The following is a 26,444-nucleotide window of genomic DNA, read 5'->3' as shown; positions in this document are numbered from 1 at the left end:
CGTGGTTACAAAAAAATCTGTAGAATCTCATTAAAACTTCCTGGGATCACATTTTGTAGAAAAAAAACAAAAGAAAACCTCAGTCATAATAAAGGAATACAGTAATTACTTGATAGTCACAGTCATTGACAATACTATTTACATTTTGGACCTCATTATTTCAAAATGTTGTCATTGTACAAACACTTGTGGAGTTACAAATTCCACCAGGGGTGGGCAACCAACAAAATTGATCAGTTTTTTTTTTTTGTCATGTTCTGCCTACATTGTATGTATATATTCTGACTGTTATTAATTAAAATAGCTAATGTAACTTTTTTGTTGTTGAATAATAGCCGTTCATTTTTTTATTAATTGTAAACTACTGTAATTCATGAAATTCATATAAAATATATAAATAAATACATGTTTAAGTTTGAATAATAAACAGGATGTTTCAAAGGTTGGTTCCCCACCCCTGGTATACAGTATTGTAAAAAGTCTACACACCCCTCTTCAAATGGCAGGTCTTTGAGTTTCGATAGAAATAAGACCAAGATGAATCATTTCAAAACCTTCGCCACCATTAATGTGACCTATAACCTGTACAATTTCAATGGAACAATCAAATCTGGTTACAACTGAAGTCGTGTGGTTGCATAAGTGTGCACACCCTCACAACTGGGGATGTGGCTGTTTTGGGAATTCGTGGCCATGTTCAAACTCATGTTAATTGGGAGACATAAATTGAATATGAGGTGAAACTTGTGCATCACATAATCTCTCTTACAGGTTATAGGTTACAAATAGTGGATTCATTAAAAAAAAAATATATATATATATATATATTTTTTTTTTAAACACTGCATACCACAAAAACCTTTTGAACAGGGATGTGTATACTTTTTATATCCATGTAGGACACTGGGCCCGTTTGTATGTGGACTCTTATTGCTGCAGCAACCTAAACTGATCCTACCTACTCATTTAAAAAAAAAATGCAGTGAGTGACAGCCAACATAAATACGTATCTGCCATTATGATACAAAAACAACCCTTGGAGCTCTACACTATGTACAGTGCGACTACAGTGGATGAGATATACAGTACACACACAAAAAAAAAAATGTCCTTGTTCATTGTGTCGATGGCATCCACGTAAACATGGCGTGGTGGATGTTCAGCAGAATTACAAGCGCAGCACAAAACACATGCTTTCCAAATCAACACATGAGCACTTTTTTATTTTATTTTAAAAAGAACAACCTGATTTCCTGTTAACACGTCGGGTCCTGCTGCTTGCATATTTTCTCTGCAAACTTGGAACGGGGAGCTAACAACTGGGGCTTTATTTTGAAAGCTCCCTTTCATAATAAAACAGACGGCAATGGAGTTGTCTTTTATGCAGAAACGTGTCAACAAAAGTGAAGAAAGGGCCCACGATGTCGAGACCTCGAGCAAACATAACAAACACCAAAGTTGAACCTGATCCGAGTGAAACTGCACTAGAACAGCGATCGTGATAACAGTGGACCGACCGCACGCACGACCAGGACTCAAATGCTTCCTATTGTCGCTCATTTTGACCCGATTTGAACAGAACCTGACAAACATGCACGCCTGCTGATTATCATGATTGCCACTGGGAAATAAATGGAGATCGTTTCCATGTAAACGTGAAGAAGTTCGAAGAAGAAGAAGCAGCAGCAGCAGCACTTCGTTAAAAACTGGAGAGACACTGATAGGAGGCAGTGAGAGGAGACGGACGGGGGAGGGATCACTTTCACGCAGAGATCGCGCAAAATGGTCGGGGATGGCTCACAAAATGGCTCATCCGAGCCGTGACTGGAGATCTGCTCAGAAAATTGTCCCGCCATCACATTATTAGATGACAATTGCATTTGAAACAACATGATGGGAAAAGTGTTTTCTGGACCTCTTGAAAATGCTGGGAATTTTTTTTAAGTTGAAAACTTCCATGGAAATTTAACAAGAATTTGTGGGACTAAACAAGGAATTTACAAAATTGAAGGTTGGCTTTATCCAGTTATGAGCAATCATTTAGTTGATTTTTTATTTATTTTTTTTGCTTTGCTTTTGCGATACGTCACCGCTCAAACTAATTTCAGCAACTGTGATGCCCTTGCATGTGGGCAAGGAGAGCTATCCGTTTTGCATGGTTGTCTGCTCATGACAGATTTATTTTTTATATTTATACTTAGTTGAATGTGATTCATGAAATTACCCTCAATTCCCATAAAGAAACTTCCCAATTTCCAAATTTACTTCCCATGGAAATTTGCTGGAAATTTTTTCCACCCTAGTTATTTATGGCTCGGATAGCAAAATTACCGTGTCGAGTCTTTCCCAATCCTCACCTCATTCTGGACAAACGTTGCTTGTGTAAACTGAGCTTTTGGCACCCTTGCCTTTTTGCGGACGGGAAAAAGTACCGTAAGACGGTTTCACTGTTTCAATCGACCTTCCCTCCCCTTTGACGCAGTGTTTAGACCCTTTCGCGTCAGTCTCGTGCCTCGCTCCTCAAAGCCTGATTGCGTCCTGAACAAGCTTGCAAGTCTCCAGAAAGTTCCGAAAGAAGCTTCTCCGGGTCCATGATGGCACCGAGGCTTCCTCACAGGATTCCGTTTTCCTCTGAGGTGGTTTAGTGCAGATTGTATGTTTTTTTTTTGTGTGTGTGTGTGTATGTGTGTGGCAGTGTGTGTGTGTGAATGCGTGTGTGGTTCTATAGGTTCTCCCCAGGCTGGTATTGGGGTTCCGTGGAGGTGAAGTAGTCCTCCAGAAAGCCCTGCAGGTATTCAAAGGTGGGCCTCTCTTCCGGGTCCTTCCGCCAGCAGGAGAGCATGAGCTCGTGCAGGGAGCCGGGACACTCGGACGGGCACGGCATTCGGTAGCCGCGCTCCACCTGGTCCAGGACCTCGCGGTTCACCATGCCTGCAAAAGGGGGAAACAACAGGTAGTCATCAGCTTCAGCCGTGACATTGAGACAAAGCCCTGTCTATATAGGTGTCAAGGAAGTAAATTCAAGTAGCGACCATGTATTTGTTTATTTATGTATTTTGAAGCTTTATTCAGATAACAAATGCTGTATTATATGTGAGGTGCAGTGTTATTTTTGTCCACGCGGGGTCGCAATCCTCCCGTCACACCGAGTACTTTACCTGGATAAGGGACTCGGCCTTTGGTGGCCAGCTCCGTAAGCAGCACGCCGAAGGACCACACGTCCGACTTGATGGTGAAACGGCCGTAAAGAGCCGCCTCGGGCGCCGTCCACTTAATGGGGAACTTGGCTCCTGATGAATTATAGGGGAAGGGGAAAGAAAGACGTTTAGCCAGGAAAAAACATTTGTTAGCTGTAAATTCTAAAAGTCAATATTTGACGTCTATGATCTTGATTATTAAAAGCACTTAGAAGAGTTTCACACAGAAACTGCTGGGAAAGCGACAATGACTGTTCAAGGCATTTTTTTTTTTTTTTACAAGCATTACAATGATTAATACGGGGGTGGCACTGAGACGTGCCAACATTATTCAAGTTTATGGGATGGATGGCTGTAAGACTGTGCGGACACATTTCATTTGTAGTACGTTTTACCAAAAGAAAAGACTCGTTGCTTTTCAACCCGTTTTATGACAAATTTGGGATGTTAATCTGATAAATTAATGAAGGAAACGTGCTTCTGACTAGGGCTGGACCATTATTTGAAATTAAATCTCGATTTTGGCTTCTCTCGATCTTTAAAACGTTATGATTAATGTCCGGAACGGCGCGCTGCGTTTAGAAATTCCCGACGTTGTGAAAGTACCCTGAATGCACCATGTTTCTTGCTAGCAAGCTGTGTAGCGTATGAGATTCTGTCGTCCCTGAGTGTGCTTTAAGCCGTTTAATGGTACTTTAGTTACAGTTTACTGTAAAACTAAACACAGAACAAAAATAATTACACACGTTGTATATTTAAATATTTCGCTCATGCTAAAGCGCAAAGTGGATCCTGTCAAAAAATGCTAACGATAAATTAGCATTGACTTCGGGAGTGCTAATCTTTCAAATAAGGAATATTCACACAGGTAAGATAACACTACTACTAAAATCTTCTCAATCAAAACGAGTTGTATTTTATTACTAGAATTTAATTCAATTTATTCTGTTCTCATTCTAAGTGTGTACAGACAGCACAACACTGCCCCGAAGAGGCCGAAACACGCAGGAACAGCCAAGTAGCCCTGACTTAAACCTTTCCTTAAAATTCTAAGATACAAAGACATATTTTTTTTCATTTCCACATGTCATAATAAAATATCAGAGATCCCAGGTTAGGCCAGTAAGTCCAAAGACCCTAATAGTTACCAAAGACAAAATACATATGATAAAGAGATATAGATAATATTTATTTAAAGGGATACTTGACACATTGAGCCATTTTCAACAGTAAGAAAATAATATTTTGTCTATTAAAATAGACATGAATTTGCACATAAATGAAAAACGTGCACTATGGAGAACCCTAAACTCAAGACGCACCCTGTCTGGCAGTGTACTCGTTGTCTTCGATGAGTCTGGCCAGGCCAAAGTCGGCCACCTTGCACACCAGGTTGTCTCCCACCAGGATGTTGGCGGCACGTAGGTCTCTGTGCACGTAGTTCATCCTCTCTACGTACGCCATCCCCGCCGCGATCTGGAGGCCAAACAGAAGTAATGTGCTCGTTTTGGTGTTACAGTGGAATTATGGGATGCGGCGCGGTAGAGGCCCAACCTGAGCTGCCATGTCCACCAGCTGAGGCAGTCGAAGCATTTTGCCTGCTTCTCCTTTCAGGAAGTCCAGTAGGCTGCCTGCGGGGGGCGAGGCAAAACATCATTTAAAAAGGGTTAGACAATTAGTTGAAGGTCTCTACCTCATTGGCCCACTCGATTAGACGCACCCAATCCAATTTTTATTACCCTCTTTAGGAGAGAGTCAAAATATTAGGAACAGCTCACAGCAGGTTCTACACCAGTGCAAACACCCCCCAAAAAATAGCTAAACATTATTTTATACAGCACTCATTTCAATTATGAAAGGGTACCTAATGAAATGGCCAAATCTTGCATCCATTTTATCTTGCACTTTTCCTCATTAGGGTCAACTTGGGTTAGCTGTCGCCTATCCTAGCTGATTTTGGTCTCCAGCCAATCAGAGGGCACTCAGGAAGCCATTAAAAAATAATAAACCACCTTGGCTCATGTACTCGGTGACGATGTAGATGGGTTCCTCGGACACCACGGCGTAGAGCTGCACCAGCTTCTCATGCCTGAGTTTCTTCATGACCTGCGCTTCCTGCAGAAAGGCCTCTGGTGACATGGTGCCCGGCTTTAGGGTCTTGATGGCCACCCGCGTCGTACCGTTCCACGTGCCTGACCAACAAAAACACACACACACACACATACAACCATCAATCCTGTAGAGCAGGGGTCAGCAACCTTTCCTGTCAAAAGAGCCATTTTAGGCCAAATAAATAACAAAAATGTGTCTTGAGCCGCAAAACATTTCAAGATTCTGATGTTAGTTAATGTAATATAGCCCAAGAGCTAATTATAGCTGCACCATAATGGGGGGAAAACAATGCAGTATCCAGTACGTAGAAATTCATTTTCTTCTACCTTTCGTCTTGCTTTACTTTTTTACTTTTCATACTTCATTTTTTTTTTTAATATACATTTTTAGACCTATCTGCCTTTCTGTCAAATTTTTGACAATTTTATGGACATATTACAGTTATTTTGTGCCTCTCCATTTTTGGGACATTTTACATCTATTTTAAAATATTTTTTTCTGCTTTTTTTTGCTATAAATGTTCTGAAATTTTGGGCAATTTTATGGTAATTTGGGGGATTTCTTCTTTTGTTTTTGGACAATTTATAGTTACTTTTTGAACGCCTTTTGGTTTTCTTTTAAATACATTTTCTGATTTTTTGGGGGGCAATTCCAAAGGCATTCTATGGTAATTTTCTGCCTTCTTTTGTTTTTAGAGATTTTGCGGTTCGTTTTCGAATATTTTCTTTTCTGCCTTTTTAAAATCAATTCTCTGACATTTTTGGCAATTTCTTGAACATTTTATGGCCACGTTTTGGACATCTGAATGTCATTTTTTAAACTTTCTATCCTACCTTTTTGTTCTCTTTTTCTAGCAACTTAAATATTTGAACTGATATTTTTTTAATTAAATCATTAATTCATTAAAATATTGTTATCTAAAAAATATAAATAAATATGTAAAAATAATAATAATTTCTACTTAAAAAGAATATATATATATTTTAAAGAGAGATCCACAAGGAGCCACAGGAGAGGGACTAAAGAGCCACATGTGGCTCCAGAGCCGCAGGTTGCAGACCACTGCTGTAGATTGTCGAACCTTTCGTCAGGATTAATGTCACCCCACCCCGAAGGTAAATGTTAGAGGAGACAGACTGTTAGCCTAAAAGCAAAAATGCTCAAGTCATTTTTCAATATTTTCTGAAAACAAGTAAAACATGATTGGAAAAAACAAGCGTTCGATTGCCTCAATTCATACTTGTAAGTGGAAGTCAGGTGATTATTATTTTTTTTTTCCGTTGCTCCCACAGTATCCTGATTATTATGTGTGAAATAAGAATTAAGCAGATTAATCCACCCATTTTCATCTATTTTAGAGTGCAGCCATTTTGACACTCTACCGTCTTGTGCTGTCGACTGGAATTGACGTCAAAGTGCTCTCAGGCTGGCATTGGGAATGTCACATGACTGAAGCCAGAAAACAGGTGAGCCATGTTCTACTTAGTATTCAATGACCTGAGGTGTGGACGTAATTAAAAAAAATAAATAAAATGATGCAGTGCAGTTCTTACCCATCCAGACCTCTCCGAAGCAGCCCTGGCCGAGTTTAAGGTCAAGACGGAGGGACTCTCGAGGGATCTCCCAGGCATCTCGTGCCAGTCCCTGGGTCTGAGGTTTGGCCACGGGGCACACGTCGGTCAGGGCGTGGCACAGCCCATCAGAGTGCTCTGTAAGACGAGCGACGTCAGGGAGGTCTTCGGAGATTTTTTTTAATCAGGTAAGTGTCTGCGTACTCACTGCGATAATGGAAGACGAGCTGCTGCAGGCTGGTGAACTGCGTGCGGGACGTGATGTAGAAGCCGCCGCTATCCAGCTTCCTGATTTTGTAATGTTTCACATTCAGGCCTTTGGTGTTGTCATAATCCAGCACCGAAAGGCAGTAAGCTCCTAAAGGGGGGTGGGGGAAAAAAATGTATAGAGAAGAGGTGGAACAAAAAAAAAAACATGTCAGGCGTCTGGGACAGCTGCTGCGTGGCGTTTTTCCTAACAGCTGTGGTGGGCCGAATCCCCGCTGGCCACTATAGGCGCCCGAAGAATGTGCTCGTGCCATTTGTCTGTTGATGCGCTTCACTCTGTGATTTAGTTGGATGTCACTAGACTCTGTTGAAGAACCGATGGCTAATTTGGCCCATCGAGAGCTCAAGTGAGACTCTCAAGGTTGACTGAATTGTTGTCGGCCTGTTCCCAAAACAAAGGGTTGTTTTGGGTTCTTCCTCCTGGATGTTGATGCCGCCAGACGCTGGACTCTGCTCACATAAGTAGAAGCCGCTCTTGTCCAATGTTCAGGCCCTGGTCGTCATGGTAACTAAAACCGGACTTGCCATTGGTCCAGCAATATAGGATGAGGTAAACGTGTGGCTCGGAAAACAAACATATTTCTGGGTGTGTAAAATGTAAAAAATAAATTCCTTGGGGAATTTTGATTTAAGTATGTCATAGGGATTATATTAAAACTCGTGTCAAAACTAGTGCGTTAATTTTGAGTTAAAGTCCCTTTAACGCCATTAATTATTTTAGTGCGTGATTAATGAACCGCCCCTTTCTTGGAAAGCCTGCACTGGGGGAATGTAATGCAGCAGACATGCTAAATTTGATCAGCAATCATTTTAATAATAATGCATATCTTTGTGGAGACTGGGGTCAAGTTGTATTTTACAATTTGAAAAATTGAAAAAAAACTTCCCCTTTAACACAAAACGTCACAAAATGTTACTAAAGCGACGACTCCCCCCACCCCCGCCCCCCCCTCTTCTACTCCCAACATTGCTCTCATCGCAGCAGTTGATAAAAACAATGACGCCACCTTTTTGAGATGAGTCATGCATCTTCCTCAGTCTGACTTTATTCACACACAATACGACACATTTGTCACCATGGGAATCACATTTGACATCTAATGAGACTCCCTCCATCCTTCCTTTATTGTATATGTCATCCTACCCCTTCAGCCTCATCTTTTCGCTCTGGTGGTGAACTGGGGCTTGTAGCCGGGAGGGAATTGCAGCACCCTCGTAGGCTGACCTACTTCTGACACTGTGATTCACCCCTATCTATTCTCCCCCTCTCTAACTCGCCACACGCACTTCCTTCAACCCCCCCCCCCCCGTATGCCACAGCTGTATGTCGCAGGGACAGAACGGGTATGACGGGAAGAACAAAGGCACGCGGGTCCGGACGAGCGCCTCCAATTGACGTCATACGAGCTCGCATCTCGTACAAATTGGCTCGCCGAACAGCTCGATCGCTTTGCATCCACTGCGACGCACATACGAGTCCACCAGGGACGGCAAGACAGCATCACTTCCTACTTTCTCGTTATTTTTATGTCCAGCAGGGGCTGAAGGGGAAGTTGAGGTTTGAACGTGGGAATTGTACAGACAGTGGTTGTCATTAGCAACAACACTCTATTCACTGAGCTTCACTTTTTCTGTGACAATGTCTTTTTTTTCAAATATATTAAGAACATTTAAAAACTAATATACTGCGTTTGTTATGAAGCTTAACATTTATTTCTTAGTTTCTTTTATGTCTTTTATTTGATTGGCCTAACTTTCCACTTAAAAAAAAAAAATCATGTCTATTTTGGAATAAAGCTGAAATGTGATATGGCCTAAAAATAAATAAATTGTTTTCAGTTATTCAGGATAATTTTAATCTAATAAATCCAACAAACATTTATTTAAAGATTTAATTTATTCAAAAACAATAATGTATACTGATTCTAAATTAGTTTTCACAAACTCAACATTCATAGTTTGTGCTTGAATGCCACCATTAAGTAGTTGGTAGCTATTGTTAGCATGTCTCGTAAACCACCCATCCAGCATTCGGCCAAAATTACAACTCATAATAACATTTGGATGTCACAGAACATAAAAACGACGGCTTTTAATAATCCAGAAGACAAAACTGGATTTCACGATTTAGCAAATTTTCAACGATTCGATTTTTAACTCATTCACTCCCAGCCATTTTTACGGAAGCAAACCTCCTTCACTCTCCGGCTGTTTTACTGGATTTTGACTGATTTTGCCAGGCCCACAAAATATTGTGTTCTATTGCTAGAAAACATGGTATCTACCAAAATAAATATTAGTCTCTTCAGGAAAAAACTGTATTTTTCTATCTGTTTCCGTTTTGCAACAATTAGCATTAGAATATAGCTAAGTTTTATCATCATTCACAAATCTATTTAGAATTGTGGGTAAATGAGCTTTTTTCAACATGGCCTTGGTTGATCTCTTTTGTCACCTGATGGCCGTTTGTGTAATAATAATAATAATAATAATAATACCATTTCTTGAACCATTCTCTGCAGTTGAGGCTGCATCAAAGCCTTCTGTATGCTCTAGCATAAGAAAAACGTACAAATATGTCTTAGGGTTACTTACAATCTCTAAAATAGAATGTATTTATACGTGTTTGGGAGCAAATGAGTTAAAATGACGATTAAATCGAATTATTAAAAAATGCAGGAAAAGTGAAGCACTGTGAGCATTTTCCAGATAAACTGTACCGCCGAGGCTTTCACACACATTTTACAACCGAGTTCAAATGTACTGATGCTTCCCCACATATTTCATTATAACATTTCCATTCCTCAATTTCCACAGTACCGCCTGCTGTCGCCTGAACAGTCCATTAAATGTTACTTTAACAACCTGCAGTTACAATGTGTTCAGATGTGGCAAACGACCAATCAATGAAAGATGTGTGGAAGTGATTAATACCAACGCGAAAGGGCATCTGTCACTTGAATGACCTTTCTTTCCACTTGATTACGACCGTTCACGGGCTCCTATATACAGGCACATTAACCGCATTCTTGAAATGTCATGTTTTTCGGGCGATATGAGACAAAACTCTCATGTAAAGCTAAATTGATGTCATTTTAACTTCAAATGCAAGAAGGAGGGTTAGACAAGTTTGTAATAGCTGGAACAGCATATCGGCCTTTATTTTAAATTTAGGTTGTAGCCTTGGTGGAGGTTAGGTTAACCATATGGAGGACCAAAACTGCCAAAATTAAAAATGAATAAAAGTGAAGAAAAAAAACTGATATAAAAAATATAATTCAAAAATGAAATACAAAACTTTGTTTGGTTTGAGTTGCTCGACAAGTCGTGGGGGACAGTGGACAAGATAGTCGTCCATTGCTGGAGCTCTCCATGCAAGCCAGCGAGACTTGTTCGCAGACCCGCTCACTCGACCATTGAAAGGCAGTTTGCAACGGCGGAGTCCAACCCAAGACACGCTTAGGACCGCCCCCTCATTTGAATAACATTTTGTCCTTGACAGAGCGTCTGCAGCATGAAATAAATAAATGTGAGAGCAGAGCGTTTATTGATATTTAATTCAATTTATATATTTATTTTTGTATTTATTTCCACATTTATTTTTATATTTAGTTTTAGTTTTTTTTTAATCTCATTTTTTATTTTTATTTGTCGTTTTTTTAATCTCATTTTTTATTTTTACTTTTATTTGATTATTTATGGATATTTTTTTTTTATTGTTTTTGTTTCCATTTATATTTATTTTTGTATTAAATTTTTTTATATCTGTTTTTATTTTCACTTTTATTCATTTTTTTATTTTGGCAGTTTTGGTCCTCCATATAGCCACACATTGTTCTCCCTATTATAAAATTAAGTTCAGATTAAAACACTCTAATGAGTCTGAAATCACAGGCGCAATAGTAAGTGGAAAGACAACATTTTTGTCTCACCTTTCGTCGTCTCGCTCTCCCTCACCAGGAAGGTTCCTCGTCTGTTCTGTAAATTCAAAAGGATCCTTTCCGAGTCTCGCCGAGTGATCTTCCCAAAATACCACCTGCCAAAAGTGGGCCACAGAAAAAAAAATAGTTGAGTTTGCTTCCAAACAGTACCGTATATTTCGTGTGACGTACTCTTCCGCTTGGATGGAGTCCGACGGCGCCACGTAGTTGCTGGGGATGTAACCGCTCTCTCCGGTCGTCAGTGAGCGAGCCAACCACCAGTCCCCTTCTCTGTCATGGCAACCACAGACAAAGAACATAAAACAAGAATTAATGGAAAACTCACAAGTGCCTCCTAATTTCATGACATTTAGTGTGGGTTTAATAACTTTTGAGTGGCTACAAAGGTCAGTTGCACAGACAGGACACAGAACAAGCTGTCCGGATTTAGCGATATAGATTTTTTTTTTTTTTTTAATTAGAGTCAGCTTGACCCTGTGTCACCTTGTCTCATAGCAGAAAAGGGTTGCCTGACGAAGGAAGGATGCTGCTTAGCACATGCTGGCTGACCCACTCACAACGGTGCACAGGGTGATGTGAGGAAAAGCAGTTTATTAACGGCAACTAGTTATTAGACACTTAATTGCATGTTAGGGATGTGGCGGATGGGCATCCAAATACATGTCCTTTTTGTAGCAGAACAAAAATAAAGAATTGTATTGCAAATTCAAAAATAAGATTATAGAAGTAAGAAAATATCGGCACGCTTACTTTTCCAGCCTGAGGAACCACACTCCATATATAGTACTTACAAAAAGTTTTATAGTTCAGTACTGCGATAAATTAGGACCTCAATCGTGCAGTAGTACTGGAGAAATGGTGGGAATGCAGATATATTGACGTGCTAACTTATGTCAGCCTTGGGAACTTCACTCCATTTACCAACAAATATGTTCGCATATAGAATTGGAGAATTGGTCATGTAGTGGTCTACAACATACAGAAATTTACCAAATACAGATGTTGAAGCGCTAACTTTGCCAGCATGGGGAACCTCACTTCATTAACGTACAAACTAATATTTTATAGTGATATACAGTAGACAGTAGTACTGCGATATTAGGGGCACTAGTCATGTAATGGTATAAAATATACAATAATGTGCTAACTTTGGAACCCCACTCCAATTATTTACAATCTGTGTTATTGTTCAGTACTGCAATATTTAGGGGATTGGTCGTCCAGTGGTACCGAATGATTGATAGATTTCAGATGCATTGACATACTTTGCCAGCAGTGGGAACCTCGCTCCATTAACGTACTAACAAATATTTTGATGAGGTGCTAACTTTGCCAGCCTCAGGAACGCCACTCCAATTACTTACCATCAGTTTTATAGATCAGTATTGCGATAATTGGGACCTTTGCCAGCCCTGGGGAACCTCACTCCATGAACGTACTAACAAATGCTTTATAGTGATATGCTAACTTCGGAACCTCACTCCAATTATTTACAATCAGTTTTATTGCACAGTACTGCAATATTTGGGGTACCGAATGATTGAGAGATTACAGATGCATTGACACACTTTAGCCAGCAGTGGGAACCTCGCTCCATTAACGTACTAACAAATATTTTGATGAGGTGCTAACTTTGCCAGCCTCAGGAACGCCACTCCAATTACTTACCATCAGTTTTATAGATCAGTATTGCGATAATTGGGACCTTTGCCAGCCCTGGGGAACCTCACTCCATGAACGTACTAACAAATGCTTTATAGTGATATGCTAACTTCGGAACCTCACTCCAATTATTTACAATCAGTTTTATTGCACAGTACTGCAATATTTGGGGTACCGAATGATTGAGAGATTACAGATGCATTGACACACTTTAGCCAGCATGGGGAACCTCATTCCATTTAATTACCAACTATCTGTTCCACATGTATTTATCATGCCCATCATCTCTATACAAACATTACAGTATGGATCAGCATTAGTGCGGATAAAAAGGGTTGCAAAGGATTTGTCTTTTTATTGCAGTGAGGATTACTGACCTGAAGCTGTACTTTTTCCTAGGAGAGAGACCATGAGGCGTGAGAGAGCGAGATAGGGAGAGAGAGAGAGGGAGAGATAACAGACACAGCAGACACATCAAAACACAGCAAGGCGAGCAGCACTCAGACAGACAGCGGAGGCGGAGAACACGCGGTGGGACGACACAGCGGGGCCGACATACTACGTTACATCATTTCAGTACAGAAGACCCGGGGAGCGTCCTCGTGTATATTTTCCAATCGACGATCCTTTGGATTTGTCCATGCATTTGATGTTTTATTTACACACATCGAGTATTATAGATTCATCTTTGTTCAGCCCAATTATGTCGTCCCAAACAGCAGATAAAGAACAGAAAAAAAAAATCATGACAGGAAGCTATGAAAGGAAGCCATTAGAGGAACAAAAAAAAATAATCCTTAAATGGCCTCTGCTTTGATTGCTACTGTCAGGGCGGTGTCTAGAAAATGTGAGTTTCACTTAACACTCATAAATCGTATTTCCCCATTGAAATGGAAATGCCATCAATATGCTATATCCTTCCCAAAAACCCAACAAAATTTGGGGATTTTTTTTCTTTTTTAAATAAAATAACATTTGTAATAAGATTGTACTTTATAAAAACACATAGTAACATGAACTGAAAGTAAAAAATGCTCCTACTACAAGTGCCTCAGTAAGCAACGGTAATACATATATTTTTTGCATAGGATAAATATCGATTTTTTTTCTTCAAAAGTAGTTTAATTGTCTGCCTACAATATAACACCACCACATGCATGCTAATAGTTAGCACGTCTATTAAGTTCTGTCTTGTTTGTTAGCATTAAGCTAAGACAACTTTCCTCAGGCAAGCGTTGTAATAAGTATAATTCTCGATCTTTTGAAAAACAAACTATTTGGGTTACTTATATCTCAAGACACCACTGTATTGTAATAGAAATGAAAGTTTTGATTGTTATTCATACAATTGTATTGAAACTCACCGGATGGAGGCGTACCGAATTGTGGGCATCCATCAACATTTACACTTGTTTTCGTGCGTTTACTTAAATGCGCTCGTGCTAACCTACATTCCAAATCTGTTGACATTAAGAAGGGAGTAGGAAATAAATAAAACACACAAGGTCGACTGTGGGTTCTTACGTGTTGTTGACAATCTGCAGCCTGTCGCCTTTCCGAAAGGTCAGATCAGATGCTGTCCGTGACTCATAATCATACAGCGCCACAAATGTAGTGACACCTCCTGCAAGAGAGCGCGCGCCAATTTGTGTTTAGGGAACAAGATGGTTAAAAACAACTACTGTTCGTGAATATTAAACCACTCGTCAGGTCATTAATTCTACCGTGGCATAAATCCATCGTTATTTTACATACGCTCTATGTGGAGATTGAACAATTTGTCATGGCTTGATGAGAAATATCGACATGCAGACTGCAGGTGACCGATAGCGTGTGAAGGACAAAGCTGTGACATCTTAGGCTACTGTCGTTAGTGGGGTACAAGCAAATCCACGCATGACGAGAAAAAAAATGGTGATTGGTGTACTTGAGATCATTAACAAATTGCAAGTCTTTGACTCATTCAAACCCCAAAACATACATATATAACATATAAATATGTTTTTAATACTTTCTCTGTCACTCCCAAAAACGTATTTATACGTTTTTTAAATGGTTGTTTTATGCTAGAGCATAAAAAAGGCTTTAATGCAGCTTCTGACAAAGAGGTTGCTTAAAGCAATGGTAGTTATTGCAACAACAAAAAAACGGCCAGCAGGTGGCAGCAGAGTATACGAGATCCAGCCAGAGCCATGTTGCATCAATAAGGATGAAACTTAACTATATTCTATTGCAAATTGCTGCAAAACAAACAACTAGAAATATATACCCCAATTCCCCCCCTGTTTTTACACCCAACACCACGGGATAATCGGTCAGGATCTTTTAGAAGCATCCAATAATCTGGCTTTTGCTCCCCTTGATTGGAAAAGGAGGAAATGCTGAAATTCGGCTGATTGATGATCAACTCTGTGTACTGCGCTTGAGCAGCTTTTGACCACTTCCTTTGAAAGATGTGCAATCTTAACATACTGTAAAAGGCTGACGAATACACCGTTTGTGAGGAGACGTCAAATGGACGCTTCATACGCTGACTGCTCACTGGATGGAGCAATATTAGTTCAACCTTCTGTCCAGTCTAGACACATAAGGCTTAATGTCGAGTCCGCAGAGCACTGAGCAGCCTTTTAACGTCAGAGCTTTCAAGTCTATTTCACAGCCGAAGGTCAGAGAGGAGGAGGGAAAAATACTTCCTCCTCCTCCACTGTTGACGTGACTCAACATTTCTGTTGTCCGGGAAATTGTCTCGAGATTGACACGGATAAACGCAAACATTTTCTCAGATGTTTGTTTGTGATCAGAATTCAGCACAATAGGCCAACAAAGTACAAAAGGTGAATTTTTGTTTCCTTTATTCTTCTTTTCTTAACAACCCTTTATCTTGCCAAAAAGCCAAGTGAGACAACATTTGAAAAGTTAGCACACAAAGTTAAATGCAATTTATTTATTTTTGGTCTTAAAAGGGGACGTCAGTCCAAAATAAATTTCTTGACAATAATATGTTCTATGCAGCTCCAGAAGTCTAAATATGGTATTCTGGTTAATATATTGCGTTAGTGGAATAGAGTTAAGCAGCTAAATCAAGCTGTTTTTTTATCCATCTCGGGGCGGCCATTTTGCAAGTTGCTGTAGACTGAAGATGACATCACAGTTGCTCAAGACTCAAGCAATGACCAATCACAGCTCACTTGTTATCTGAAGCTGAGCTGTGATTGGTTGTTACCTGAGGCTGAGTAACTGTAACGTCATTTTCACTCGACAGCAAGTGGCAAAATGGCCGCCCTCTGAGATGGATAAAAATGGCTGGATTTTGCTGCATAACTCATATTCCACAAAGGTAATGTTAATCAGAATGTCATGTTTAGACGAGTGAGGTTACATATAGCATGTTATTTTCAAGTTTAAGGTTGACTTCTCCTTTAAGTGTTTTGAGGTTCTAATGCAGTGGTTCTTAACCTTTGTTGGAGGTTCTAGTCTGGACCCCACCAGTTTCTTTATTGAAAAATAAATTGGGATATTTTTTTTCTTCTTCAAAATTTCAAGACATGCATTACTGAGCAAAATGGTTGTTTTAAAGGGATACTTGACTTATTGAGCCATTTTCAGCAGTAAAAAGGTACAATTAATACCTTTAAAAACTATATTTCCATTTGCTGTCAATTGATGATGACATCACCTGTGCTGAAGAAGTAGATAACGACCAATCATGGCTCACCTGTTTTTTGGGTTTGGTCAACAAACTTAGCCATGATTGTTACCTACTTCCTCAGCACAGGTGATGTCATCTTCAGTCGACAGCAAGTGGAAAATTTTGTTTTTAAAGGTATTAATTGTACAGGAAAAATAATGAAGTCATCAAATTAATTCTGGACAAAATATGAACTTTTTACTGATGAAAATAGCTCAATAAGTCAAGTATTCCTTTAAAACAACCACCGCCGTTTTGCAAGTTGGAACCCAGGGGCAGCAGATACAGTGAAAACAGCAGAGGCCCCATAATTGAACCCTGTGGAACACCATACGTTCCACTGTACATGTGAATTCATATTGCACATATTTGTCCGACCACTTTCTTTTTTTTGCTCAACAATAGACAAAAGTGTAACAATATTTTGAGCTTCTTGTTGGGCAAGCAGCAAAAAAAAAACACTGCAGGCCACCAAAAACGATGACTTCCAAAGGAACAATATGTTTGCTCTATTGAGTCTCTGTCTAGTTTAAGCAACGCGAGTGGAAAACATACCCGACAAAGGTCCTCTCTGTGGCGAAGTGACAGTGCCCGTGGTGTCCACTCCTCCGAAGAGCGCCATCTCAGGAGTGTTGGTGGGCGCATGCTGGTACCCCTGGTAGCCCCGCCGGCCCGTGCCCACCGCGGGGCTCCTGTTTGGGGTTTGGGTCTGCTGGGCGGGGCCCAGGTGGTGGAAGTGTCCGCTGTCGGAGCCCGTGCCGATGGTTCCGTCCACGCTCATGGAGCGCTGGCCCGGTTCCTTGGGCTTGCTCTTGCCCGCCCCCATGTGCAGACCTGGGGTGGGAGCCAGTGATGAGTGAGGATATGATACGAGTAAGGACGATTACGTTACACTTAATGTTGGTTTTTGCCTCAGGTTTTACTACATTTCAAACACGTTGTCTCTTCCTCGGGTACAGAGAAATTTACCAATGAATTACTTCTACACATAAACGGAACAAAACCAGCAAACGCTTCCTTTAACGTGGTGACTTGCTTCCTTTTTGTGTGCGGAAATGATAAATCTGAAGGAGATAAAAAAAAAAAATAATCATCATCAAGGTCTTAAATTGTCTGCTCCATTTAACTTGTATTTGCATACGCGCCTACCTTGCGATACTATTTAAGTGTACCATGCTAAATATATCATTCCCAAGGCGTCAACGCTCCTTTCAGTTTCTGTATGCCTAATGAGCCGACCGTACTGTATAAAGTTCACCGATGCCGTGACATCACTGCATACGCCGCAGTTCAACGTGGCGGGAACGACAGCAACAGACTTCAAACATTAACACCGCATCAACAATGTCGTTCAAACCTTAGTGTCACATCCTTGTGAAGGCAAACATTTTGACAAAGACCCCCCCAAATAGAATCCTTGGAGCGGCTCCAGGTTCAATTCCAACTATTTAACCGGCACCCAGAACACCTTGACAGTGTCAACACGCAGACGGGCGAGGTTGTTTGCCGTCAGTCGAATCAATCTGGACTGAATCAATGCACATTAAACAAAAGGAGAGTTGTGCTGCGGTTGGAAGGACAATGGCAGTTATATTGTGTGCTTGTAATTATGCTTGCCAAGAATTTTTTTGACTGGCTTTTGTTTCTTATTTAGCCTGATTATGCTGGCAAAGTTGCTTATCCGTAATTGTTTGGCCTAGGTGGCATCCACTCAACTAAGTATGTTCTGTTTTTCTGGCATTCTTTTTGTTTACGGAAGAGGGCCAGTGAAGAGAGGGGGGGGGGGGGCTGGGTGGTTGGCAGGATTCGGACTTTAATTTTAGAAATCTCACTTTAATCTCAGAATTGTGAATTTAAAGTAAGATTTCTCACTTTAATCTCAGAATTCTGACTTTATCACATTAATCTCAGTATTCTGACTTTGTGACGTAGAGCTATCAATTGGGGGGGGGGGGGGGGGTCAGAAAGTCCGAATTCTCACTTTAAAGACAGAATTCTGACTTTAAAGCCAGAATGCTGAGAATAAAGTAAGAATCCTTGCCAACCCTTTTTTTTCTTCTTCACCGGCCCTCATCCTCTTCCGTAGGTTTTACCAGCTACGCATTATAGATTTGCGAATAGGAGTGTGAAAAAAAAAGAAGGGAACCCTTAAATGTTCAAACATGAATGATGTATACACAGCTCACTCATTTTCTACATACTCGCTTCTTACATACCGTTTAAATGTTAGCGGTTAAGCGATATTGGAAATGACTGTTAAGCCCCGTCAGAGGACCGCATCTTACAAACATACTAATATACATACAGTTCAACTTGCCCATTTTCCCCACATAGTTGCTAGCGGCTATGCTATACGGTGGAATCCATCTACCTCTACCTAGCATGATTGTTATTCCTTGGCACCGATCTGTAACTGCCACACGCACAGACAGCTTGCCAGTTTTCCGTATACTATATTCCTCATGTCAGTTTTATAACAGCCGCCATCATGCAAGATTGTTATGCCCAAGAAGAGGACAGCAACTTGTGACAATTGAATTGGACATTACATCCACCCAAGTGGGTGGAGTGGAATGTTAGACTGCCATAAATTCATTTAAAAAAAAAAGGATCATTAAAAAACTCGGGGCGTCAGGCGATTACATTTTTTGTATTGGAAAACGGTGAGCGCGTCGACTTGTTTAGCGCTGTTGAACTGTCAACAAAGATAGCATAACTGTCAGGCAAGATAGCATTTAGCATTAGCTAAAGTAGAAACTCGGGGTGTCAGGCGATCAAAATGAGAAATTGTAATTCATCGCATGACTTCACTGGTTAACTCACGATTAATCACACATTTTATATCGATTCTAAATGTACGATAACAAAATTCTAGGTTTTCATACTCTTGTTAGCAAAAATGGGGGGAAAATGTTAAATAGAAATAGTTCAAAGGATATGTTTACATTTATAGCCGTCAATGGCAGTGAATTAATAAAAAAGAAAAGATTAAAACTTCAGGGTGTCAGGCGATTAAAGTTTTTAATCGTAATTAATCGCATGACTTCACTAGTTAACTCGCGATTGATCACAAATTGCACATCTGTTCTAAATGCACAATTAAAAAAAATCTAGGTCTTCATACTCTTGTTAACAAAAGTGAAAAAAAAGCCGCCAATGGCAGTGAAGGAGTTAAACTTCTATCACTGTACAAACATTTCTCCCCTCTCATATGTGCTCCGCTCGTCTTCCATGCGGTTTTGAACTCGGTAGGAGGGAATAATATAAATCGATGAACGTCTGAATAATGCTTCCTGGAGGAACATCCATCCCCTTTTGTGTTGAAGGCATCGATTACAGTCAGTCGAGAATTGCCAGCGTCATATCGACAAAGACGAGTGCATCCCCGGAACGTTGTGACTTTGTGTGTGTGTGTATGTTCGCGCCGCAAGAGCCCCCCCCCCCCCCCCCCTTCCTCTGGGAAGCTGAAGGTGACTCACTGCGAGACCAGCTATTTCAGGCGGGCTGAAACAGAGACAGTCACACACGCATGAGAACAGCCTTGTTCCTCCTGTGGATGGAGACACTCTCAGTTCCAGACAGTGTGTGCGCACCGATGTGTGTGCGTATGAGAGCAGCTGTTCCCTCGTCTTTGGGAAGCTCTCACACTCAACCTCGGTAGCATCTCACATCCTTTTTCCAACACGTGTGTGGTTTTTTTTTTTTGTTTTTTTTTCAGTCTGAGGAGGCTATTAACAAACCAGGAAAGGAGGAAGTGCCAGTGGCCCGATAAAGAACGCGTAGGTGCAGGATTACAGCTGGGGGCCCCAATGGGCTTTTTTTCTTTTATTTTGTTAAAATATATCATAATGATAACAGGTATGTCAAACGATACGGAGGGACCCCCGCCGATGAAGGGGGAAGGCGTGTAGGCGTGCGTTCGCGAGAGCTTCGATTCAACACTCGCCAAAGATTTGGTCTTGACGCGCTCCGGGGGATGAAGGCATCCTTGTGGTGCAACAGTGAGTCACGCCGCAGCGACAAGCCACAATAACAGGTCGTGCTGAAAGTGATGGACCGCAATGTGTGAAATGTGCCGAGAATCAAAAGCCAGCCAACCATTTTCTATATCAAGGTTTGCAGATGAGCTGGAGTCGAACCCAGCTGACTTTGGGGCAATGGGAAAAGTGGCTGCCAGTCAATCACTGGGCACAGAAAGAGATGGATAACCGTTAAGGGTGGGAATCTTTTGACCGTCTCACGATTCCATTCAGATTTTTGGGTCTGCGATTAGATTCAGAATCGATTTTTGATTCAAAACTATTTTTTTGAGGCATTAAAATGTCTTCTTTATTAAATTTTGAATTGTATGGAAAGTGCCTTTATTTTAGGCTCGTAGGACACGCTCGGTCTACCTCACTTCCTGTAATGTGTTCCGTCACTCTTATCGGTCTCCCAAGCAACGTGAACTCAAACTAACAATACTATTGTTACAATATCAAGCCGAAAATTACACACGGTAAACACTTAAATGCAAACACACTTTGTTTAGCTTTGTTTCCCAAACGTAGCCATCTCAAGGTTAATGCACAATGGAAAGCGCCATTGACTCGCTAATGCTAATTGGCGTGCTACTCGCAGCACTTAAATCACTCAAAAGAACGGCTATACATACAAAAACACTTCAGGAATGTATACAGAGACGCATCATAACATCTGTTCTTCTTACGCTGCAAAAAAAATAAAAAATAAATAACGCTTTTATTGGCAAAACTTGATTGTGACTTTTTTCTTCTATTCTCTAATGTGGCTACAACTTCAGTACGCACGGAACCACACTGCCCCTAAGTGGCCAAATTGTGTACAGCATGAACAGCGCTCCCAAGAAAGGCACACACAAATAAGGGCTAGACCGTATAAAATAATTTAAATAAAATCCATTTTGGGACATTTTATATTGATTCTGAATAGTTGTAAATGAGAATTGGGATTCTTATGAGAATTTATTTTTTTAGGACACCCCCTAATCCACTTTCTATACTGGTTGTCCTGGTCAGGGCTGTAGTTAAAATGTAGTTTAACCCAACTCGCAACTTTTTTGCAAGAGAAGTGGAATACACTTTGAACTGGCAACCAGTCAATTTCAGAAACATGTTTCTGGAATGTTGAAGGACACAGAAGAGGCAAATTCCACACAGAGATGTTCTGCGGGATATTTGGAATCCGGATCATCTGACCGTGCCCGCCATGCTGCCGACCATCATCCATCCGTCGTATTTCAAGACAAACGGTACTGTGGACTTGTTTCTCCCCCCTGTTCAGCATTTATAATCCCGACGCGAACATTTGGCCGTGACAAACGTGAATGAGTCACAACAGACGGTAACAGTTGCTGCAGCGAGCGCAGGAAGTTGAGGCTGCCAATGTTTTCAGTCCAACGAGAGAGTTGTAGGAAAAGGGGGGTGTGCGGCGTGGAGTGGCTTCGGTGTTAGCTTCGCAAGATGAAAACATTCATATGCATGTTTGCATTGGAGGTCAATTTTGAAATTGCAAGCTTTCCAGCTGTCTGTCATAGAACCAAGACCGACCTATGAGAGGCAAGATGATACACAGAATACAAAAATAATACAAAAAAAAAAAAGAATAAAAAAGTAGTAAAAGAAGCTAGGCTAACTGTTAGCTTGCTACATTCTTCTAATTGTCATTTTTACAGCGGTGAATGACTTTGGAGAGACATTCTAAAACCACTCAACAAAACCAGTTATGCAACTAACTGGCTATCGGTCTGTGGATCTTGACCACACACACACACACACACACACACACACACACACACACACACCCACACACACACACACACACACACACACACACACACACACACACACACAATGATTTGTGATCGTAAAGATCGGATACATTTAGCATTTACGATTGTCGGTCTGGGCTGTTTTGTGAGCAGATGGGGAGAAAAAAATAACTATGAACCCACCCCACATTACAGGATAATCGGTCCGTATAACCTTTTAGAAACAACCGATAAATCGGGACTTTGCTGACTTTGAATCGAAAGTGGGACGTAAAATGCTCTAATATGGCCTGGTTATCTGTACTCGGCTTTACAACGATGCAGACAAGTCAGAGAGAGATAGAGAATGGTCTACTTGGAGCCAAAACCAAAACAATGCACATTGCAACCAAGTGCTTTCCAATCTCATTTTCTCTGCCGATTCTTCGGACTTTTTTTTTTTTTTTTTTAGAAAGTTCTATCTTGCAGCCTGTCAAGAATTGGAATTGGACAGGCAGCGGATGCTGGCATTTGCCTGATTAAAAAAACACTTCCCTTTCCGACCATCTGCGAGCGCTGGCTCTGGCCGCGAGTGTCGACTGTGTGCAATGGTTACTAATTCTACGAAGGAGGTCAGAGGTTGAGCGATAGTTCACTGAGGAGGTGCCGCACTCTTTGTAAATAAATGACAGCATGTGAACTGCGGTGTCAATATTTGACAAGACTTGGTAAGAAGTAAACAAGTATGGAATGTTTATTAAAAAAAAAAATAATGAGGCATAAAAAGTCTTACAGACAGTGGAAAGGGGGGGGGGGGGCTCGTGTCTAGTGTGAAGGGGACTCGATAGGTGTCGTCCCGGCCTCTGATACTACCTCAGAAGGTGAACAATTGGATGGACCTTGCCCGATTCCGTGCCGATGCCGTTTCTACAGAAGGTCTAACAGCCTTTTTTGCAGGTGTCGCTCCACCCGTTGCATGTCTGAGACTCCCTTTGAAAGCGGACTTTCTCCCCCAGTTCTGTGTGGTTGCCTTTTTACACAGAATGCCAATCCGGAATACTTAAGTTACTCGGGTGTAATGCAGCCACACCTCCAATACTACCTCCGATGGTTGAAAAAAATGCTGGGTTGACTTTGCTTGTCTCATTCCTTATTGTTGCCATTCGTACAAAAAAATCACGGCAAAAAAAAAAAAAAAAGAAAGAAAAGAGGGCTCTTACAAACATTGTAAAGAGGACTAGACAGATGTCATCCGAAAATTAATAATACCCCTGAAGATGGAAAAATTGCTTGGTTGACTTTCTCTTTCCCAACCATTGTTCGTGCCATTTATAACTAAGTGACATGGACGATGTGGGGGGAAAAAAAGAAGGATTTACCAGGCAACACAAATGTCATCCCATAAAACAGAATATTGCCCGGTCACCTTCGCACCCCCATTCTGAACAGCGTCACAGAAAAAAAAATGCCTTACAGGCAGTTTAAAGTGGGCTAACGACTGTTCTCCCCCGTAAATGTACTGTACACTTACTTCTATGTTAATTCAACAGCCGAAAAAGGGGGGGAAAAAACACTACTACTACTTAGCTCCCTGCAACTCGTAAGGTTATCCAAAAGGTAAAAAGCCCAATGTTGTGCCCCCCCCCCCCCCCTCACAACCCTTCCATCTCATTCACAGCCTAGCCCCGAATCCGCTTTCCTTTTAATGCAAATGAGCTGGAACTCTTCCAAATCGCAGCCAAAAAAGCACATGTAAATGGATTTGAATCATCATTTGAATTCTTATTCCCATAGGATTATCGCGGCTGTGTTCGAAATCATTCACTCATTCTCTACTCCATAATCACCATACAGCGATTGATTATACAGTTCACCAACAAGGTACGCTAAAAATCCCGATGCTATAGGGATGTTTATACCGTATAGCGGGGACTATATAAAGTAGGGCCCTGCTTTCCGTCAATCCTGTGCGTATTGTTAACTCGTCGTCAACATGAGCTATTATAACAACAATGCTACTCGTTAGCCAATCTGTGCTATTTTGCGTCGTTTGTTACCTCTAAGGGAAAAGTCAAGTAAAAAAATATATATAAATCTTATATGTTCTACATACTCCTATGAATCAAGCAGAAAAATCCACCCATTTTTGTATCCATCTCAGGTCGGGGTGTGAATTGCCGAGTACCTGGCGATTTCGATTCGTATCGCGATTCATAGGTCACGATTCGATTTCGACTAATCCTGATGCGAATCTATAAATTGATTATTGCGATTTTTTTTTTTTTTTACTCAAATTTTGAAAATACTCATCAGTAAACTTGTACATGCACACTGTAAGATTAGTATGAAAATGTATTTATTTATCTGCAAATTCAGGCTTATAACTGAGCCACTGCATTTGCAGTCTGTTTCATGTTTGAACAGCACTGAAATCAAATATTAAGGCTTACTGTTCCATTAATATAACATTCTTCCATGCTTAATGTGTGAATCCTAACCCTAAGTAAGACGTTTTTTAATATCCCCATAAAAAAATGTATGTTTAAAAATCGATTCGGCCATCTTGCCTTGTACTTCCAATGGGTGGATTACGCTTAATTCATATTCCACAAATGCAATATTAGTTAGAATATCAGTGACGAGTGATGCCACATAGACCATAAAGTCATAAAAGAACATTTTGGGCTTGACTTCCTCTTGAAAGCTATAGGTAGACTTTACTTTGGTAAAACTAGTTTGACAGTACACTTCAACAAGGAGTGGCACAGTTTAAAGCCTCGTTTATGGGGAAGGAAGAATTGTTTACTATCTGCCAATCTAAAAAAAAAAAAAAAAAAAAAGCCACACAACTGCTCGTATCTTGAAGTCCCTCGCATCTCAAGGCGCCGCTGTATATCTTTTGTGACAACAGTCCTAGAACTTTTCCGACATATTTTCGAGCTCATTCATTTGCGTCGCGGTGAATGAAAATCAAAACAATATCCTGAAAATTGTGAAATAAATAAACAAATGATACTGCTTTTGAAGTCATCATCATGTCAAGATATAATGGGCGACAGGAGGACGGGGGGGGGGGGGGGCTGTATACAGTAGTGTATAGGGAGTGATTTCTAACACAAGCCAGTTGTTGGTGAAGAAGGGGTGGGGTGCGAGCTGCCAGCCGGAGTAGCAGCTGTCAAAATGACATACTAGATGTGGGGGTTGCAATTGGAATTTAAAAAAAAAAAAACTACTGAATAATATTACATAGGGACACCGCATTCCAGAACATGAAGGGAAGCGGGCTTAAATGAATAGGGGGGGGGGGTGGGGGAGAACAGCGTGAAAGTGCTACCGGGGCTTATTCGGCCAGATGAGACGAAACAGGTGCTGCTCCATTTTGAATTCCAATGTTTGTTGCCTTGTTTTTCGTTTGGTTTCCCACATTATGCTTTTTTTTTCCCCTCGCCGTGAAATAAACGTGGGAGCCCGGCCCAGGCGTGATATTTTGCCCGATACGCGTCGCTTTTATTGTGTCGGAAGGGGGGGTGTCGGATACGAGACAACAAACGTTTGTGGCCCCTCAGCTTGCTTGAATGGAACCGGCCGAGTGAATGGACGCGCTCTCACCGCGTTCGTGGGAGAAAATACGCAGTGGCTCGCTTTTTAAAATAAATAAGACAATTAAATGGCCGCAATAATACAAATCCACTCACCTTTTTTTTTTCTTGAGATCAAGCCCGACACAAATCAGAGACGTGTTAATAATCCCTCTCGCTCGTCCTCATTTGGCGAATAAGTGCACGTTGCTGTGGAAACGCTGGTGAATCCCATTGAGCGAATTTCGATACAATCGGATGGAGGAGAAAAAAAAAAAAAGGAGAAGAGGAAGCGGAGGTCACGGCGGGGGGTGCATCTCGTTCTCTCGGAGCGGGTACAGTACACGCCAATTGTCAAGTCAGTGGGCCGGCGGACAAAGCTTGTCTCCTCCACTACGTACGTACGTACGTACTACGGCGAGTAGCCCTAGCGGCGTGTCCGTGTGTCGACGCGGTAGGAGGAGGAGGCAGGCTGCCGACTGGAGTTCTGTGGAGCAGACATCATGGCCCCGTGGAAGGCGAAGGGAAGATAACAAATAAAGAAAGAAAGAAAGAAAAAAAAAACACACGACGCAGCGTGCTCATTGGACAGCGTGCGTGCGTGGAGCCTGTATTCACGTAAAGCTTGCTGACGCCGCGTGGGTTCACGCTGAAGGCGTTG

General features: G+C 41.1%; 1 protein-coding gene and 1 long non-coding RNA gene across 4 annotated transcripts; one reads left to right on the top strand and one right to left on the bottom strand.

Moving 5' to 3' along the window:
* Positions 1–763: 763 nt before the first annotated feature.
* On the bottom strand, positions 764–26,444 carry LOC147167619 (proto-oncogene tyrosine-protein kinase Src-like). 2 transcript variants are annotated; one of them, XM_086086022.1, is made up of 13 exons: positions 25,901–26,444; positions 16,994–17,272; positions 14,275–14,374; positions 13,128–13,145; positions 11,260–11,358; positions 11,080–11,183; positions 7,089–7,238; positions 6,863–7,018; positions 5,210–5,389; positions 4,752–4,828; positions 4,520–4,673; positions 3,159–3,290; positions 764–2,931 (listed from the first exon to the last, which is right to left on the bottom strand). In XM_086086022.1, the coding sequence occupies exons 2-13, from the start codon at positions 17,262–17,264 to the stop codon at positions 2,723–2,725; spliced, it is 1,650 nt and encodes a 549-aa protein (XP_085942148.1). In that variant the 5' UTR covers positions 17,265–17,272; positions 25,901–26,444; the 3' UTR covers positions 764–2,722. The 2 variants fall into 2 exon arrangements, with proteins under 2 accessions (XP_085942148.1, XP_085942149.1); XM_086086023.1 differs by lacking the exon at positions 13,128–13,145.
* On the top strand, positions 3,267–14,471 carry LOC147167620 (uncharacterized). 2 transcript variants are annotated; one of them, XR_015096215.1, is made up of 5 exons: positions 3,267–4,065; positions 4,159–4,215; positions 6,668–6,775; positions 6,856–7,068; positions 13,150–14,471. It is a non-coding gene; the product is annotated as an uncharacterized LOC147167620 (long non-coding RNA). The 2 variants fall into 2 exon arrangements; XR_015096214.1 differs by having other exon boundaries at positions 3,282–4,065; positions 6,871–7,068; positions 13,150–14,467.

The sequence above is a fragment of the Leptonotus elevatus genome, chromosome 10 (assembly GCF_054856555.1).
Source record: "Leptonotus elevatus isolate MCC_2025b chromosome 10, RoL_Lele_1.0, whole genome shotgun sequence".
NCBI lineage: Eukaryota > Metazoa > Chordata > Actinopteri > Syngnathiformes > Syngnathidae > Leptonotus > Leptonotus elevatus.
This window is presented reverse-complemented; position numbering and strand designations above follow the sequence as displayed.

Excerpts from the sequence above, each read along its gene's own strand:
- LOC147167619 (XM_086086022.1), bottom strand. The coding sequence starts at position 17,264 with ATGGGGGCGGGCAAGAGCAAGCCCAAGGAACCGGGCCAGCGCTCCATG. Across the intron at positions 7,239-11,079 it reads GGAGAGCGAGACGACGAAAG|GAGCTTACTGCCTTTCGGTG; the intron begins GTGAGACAAAAA and ends ACCCCCCTTTAG. Across the intron at positions 4,829-5,209 it reads CACCGAGTACATGAGCCAAG|GCAGCCTACTGGACTTCCTG; the intron begins GTGGTTTATTAT and ends CGCCCCCCGCAG.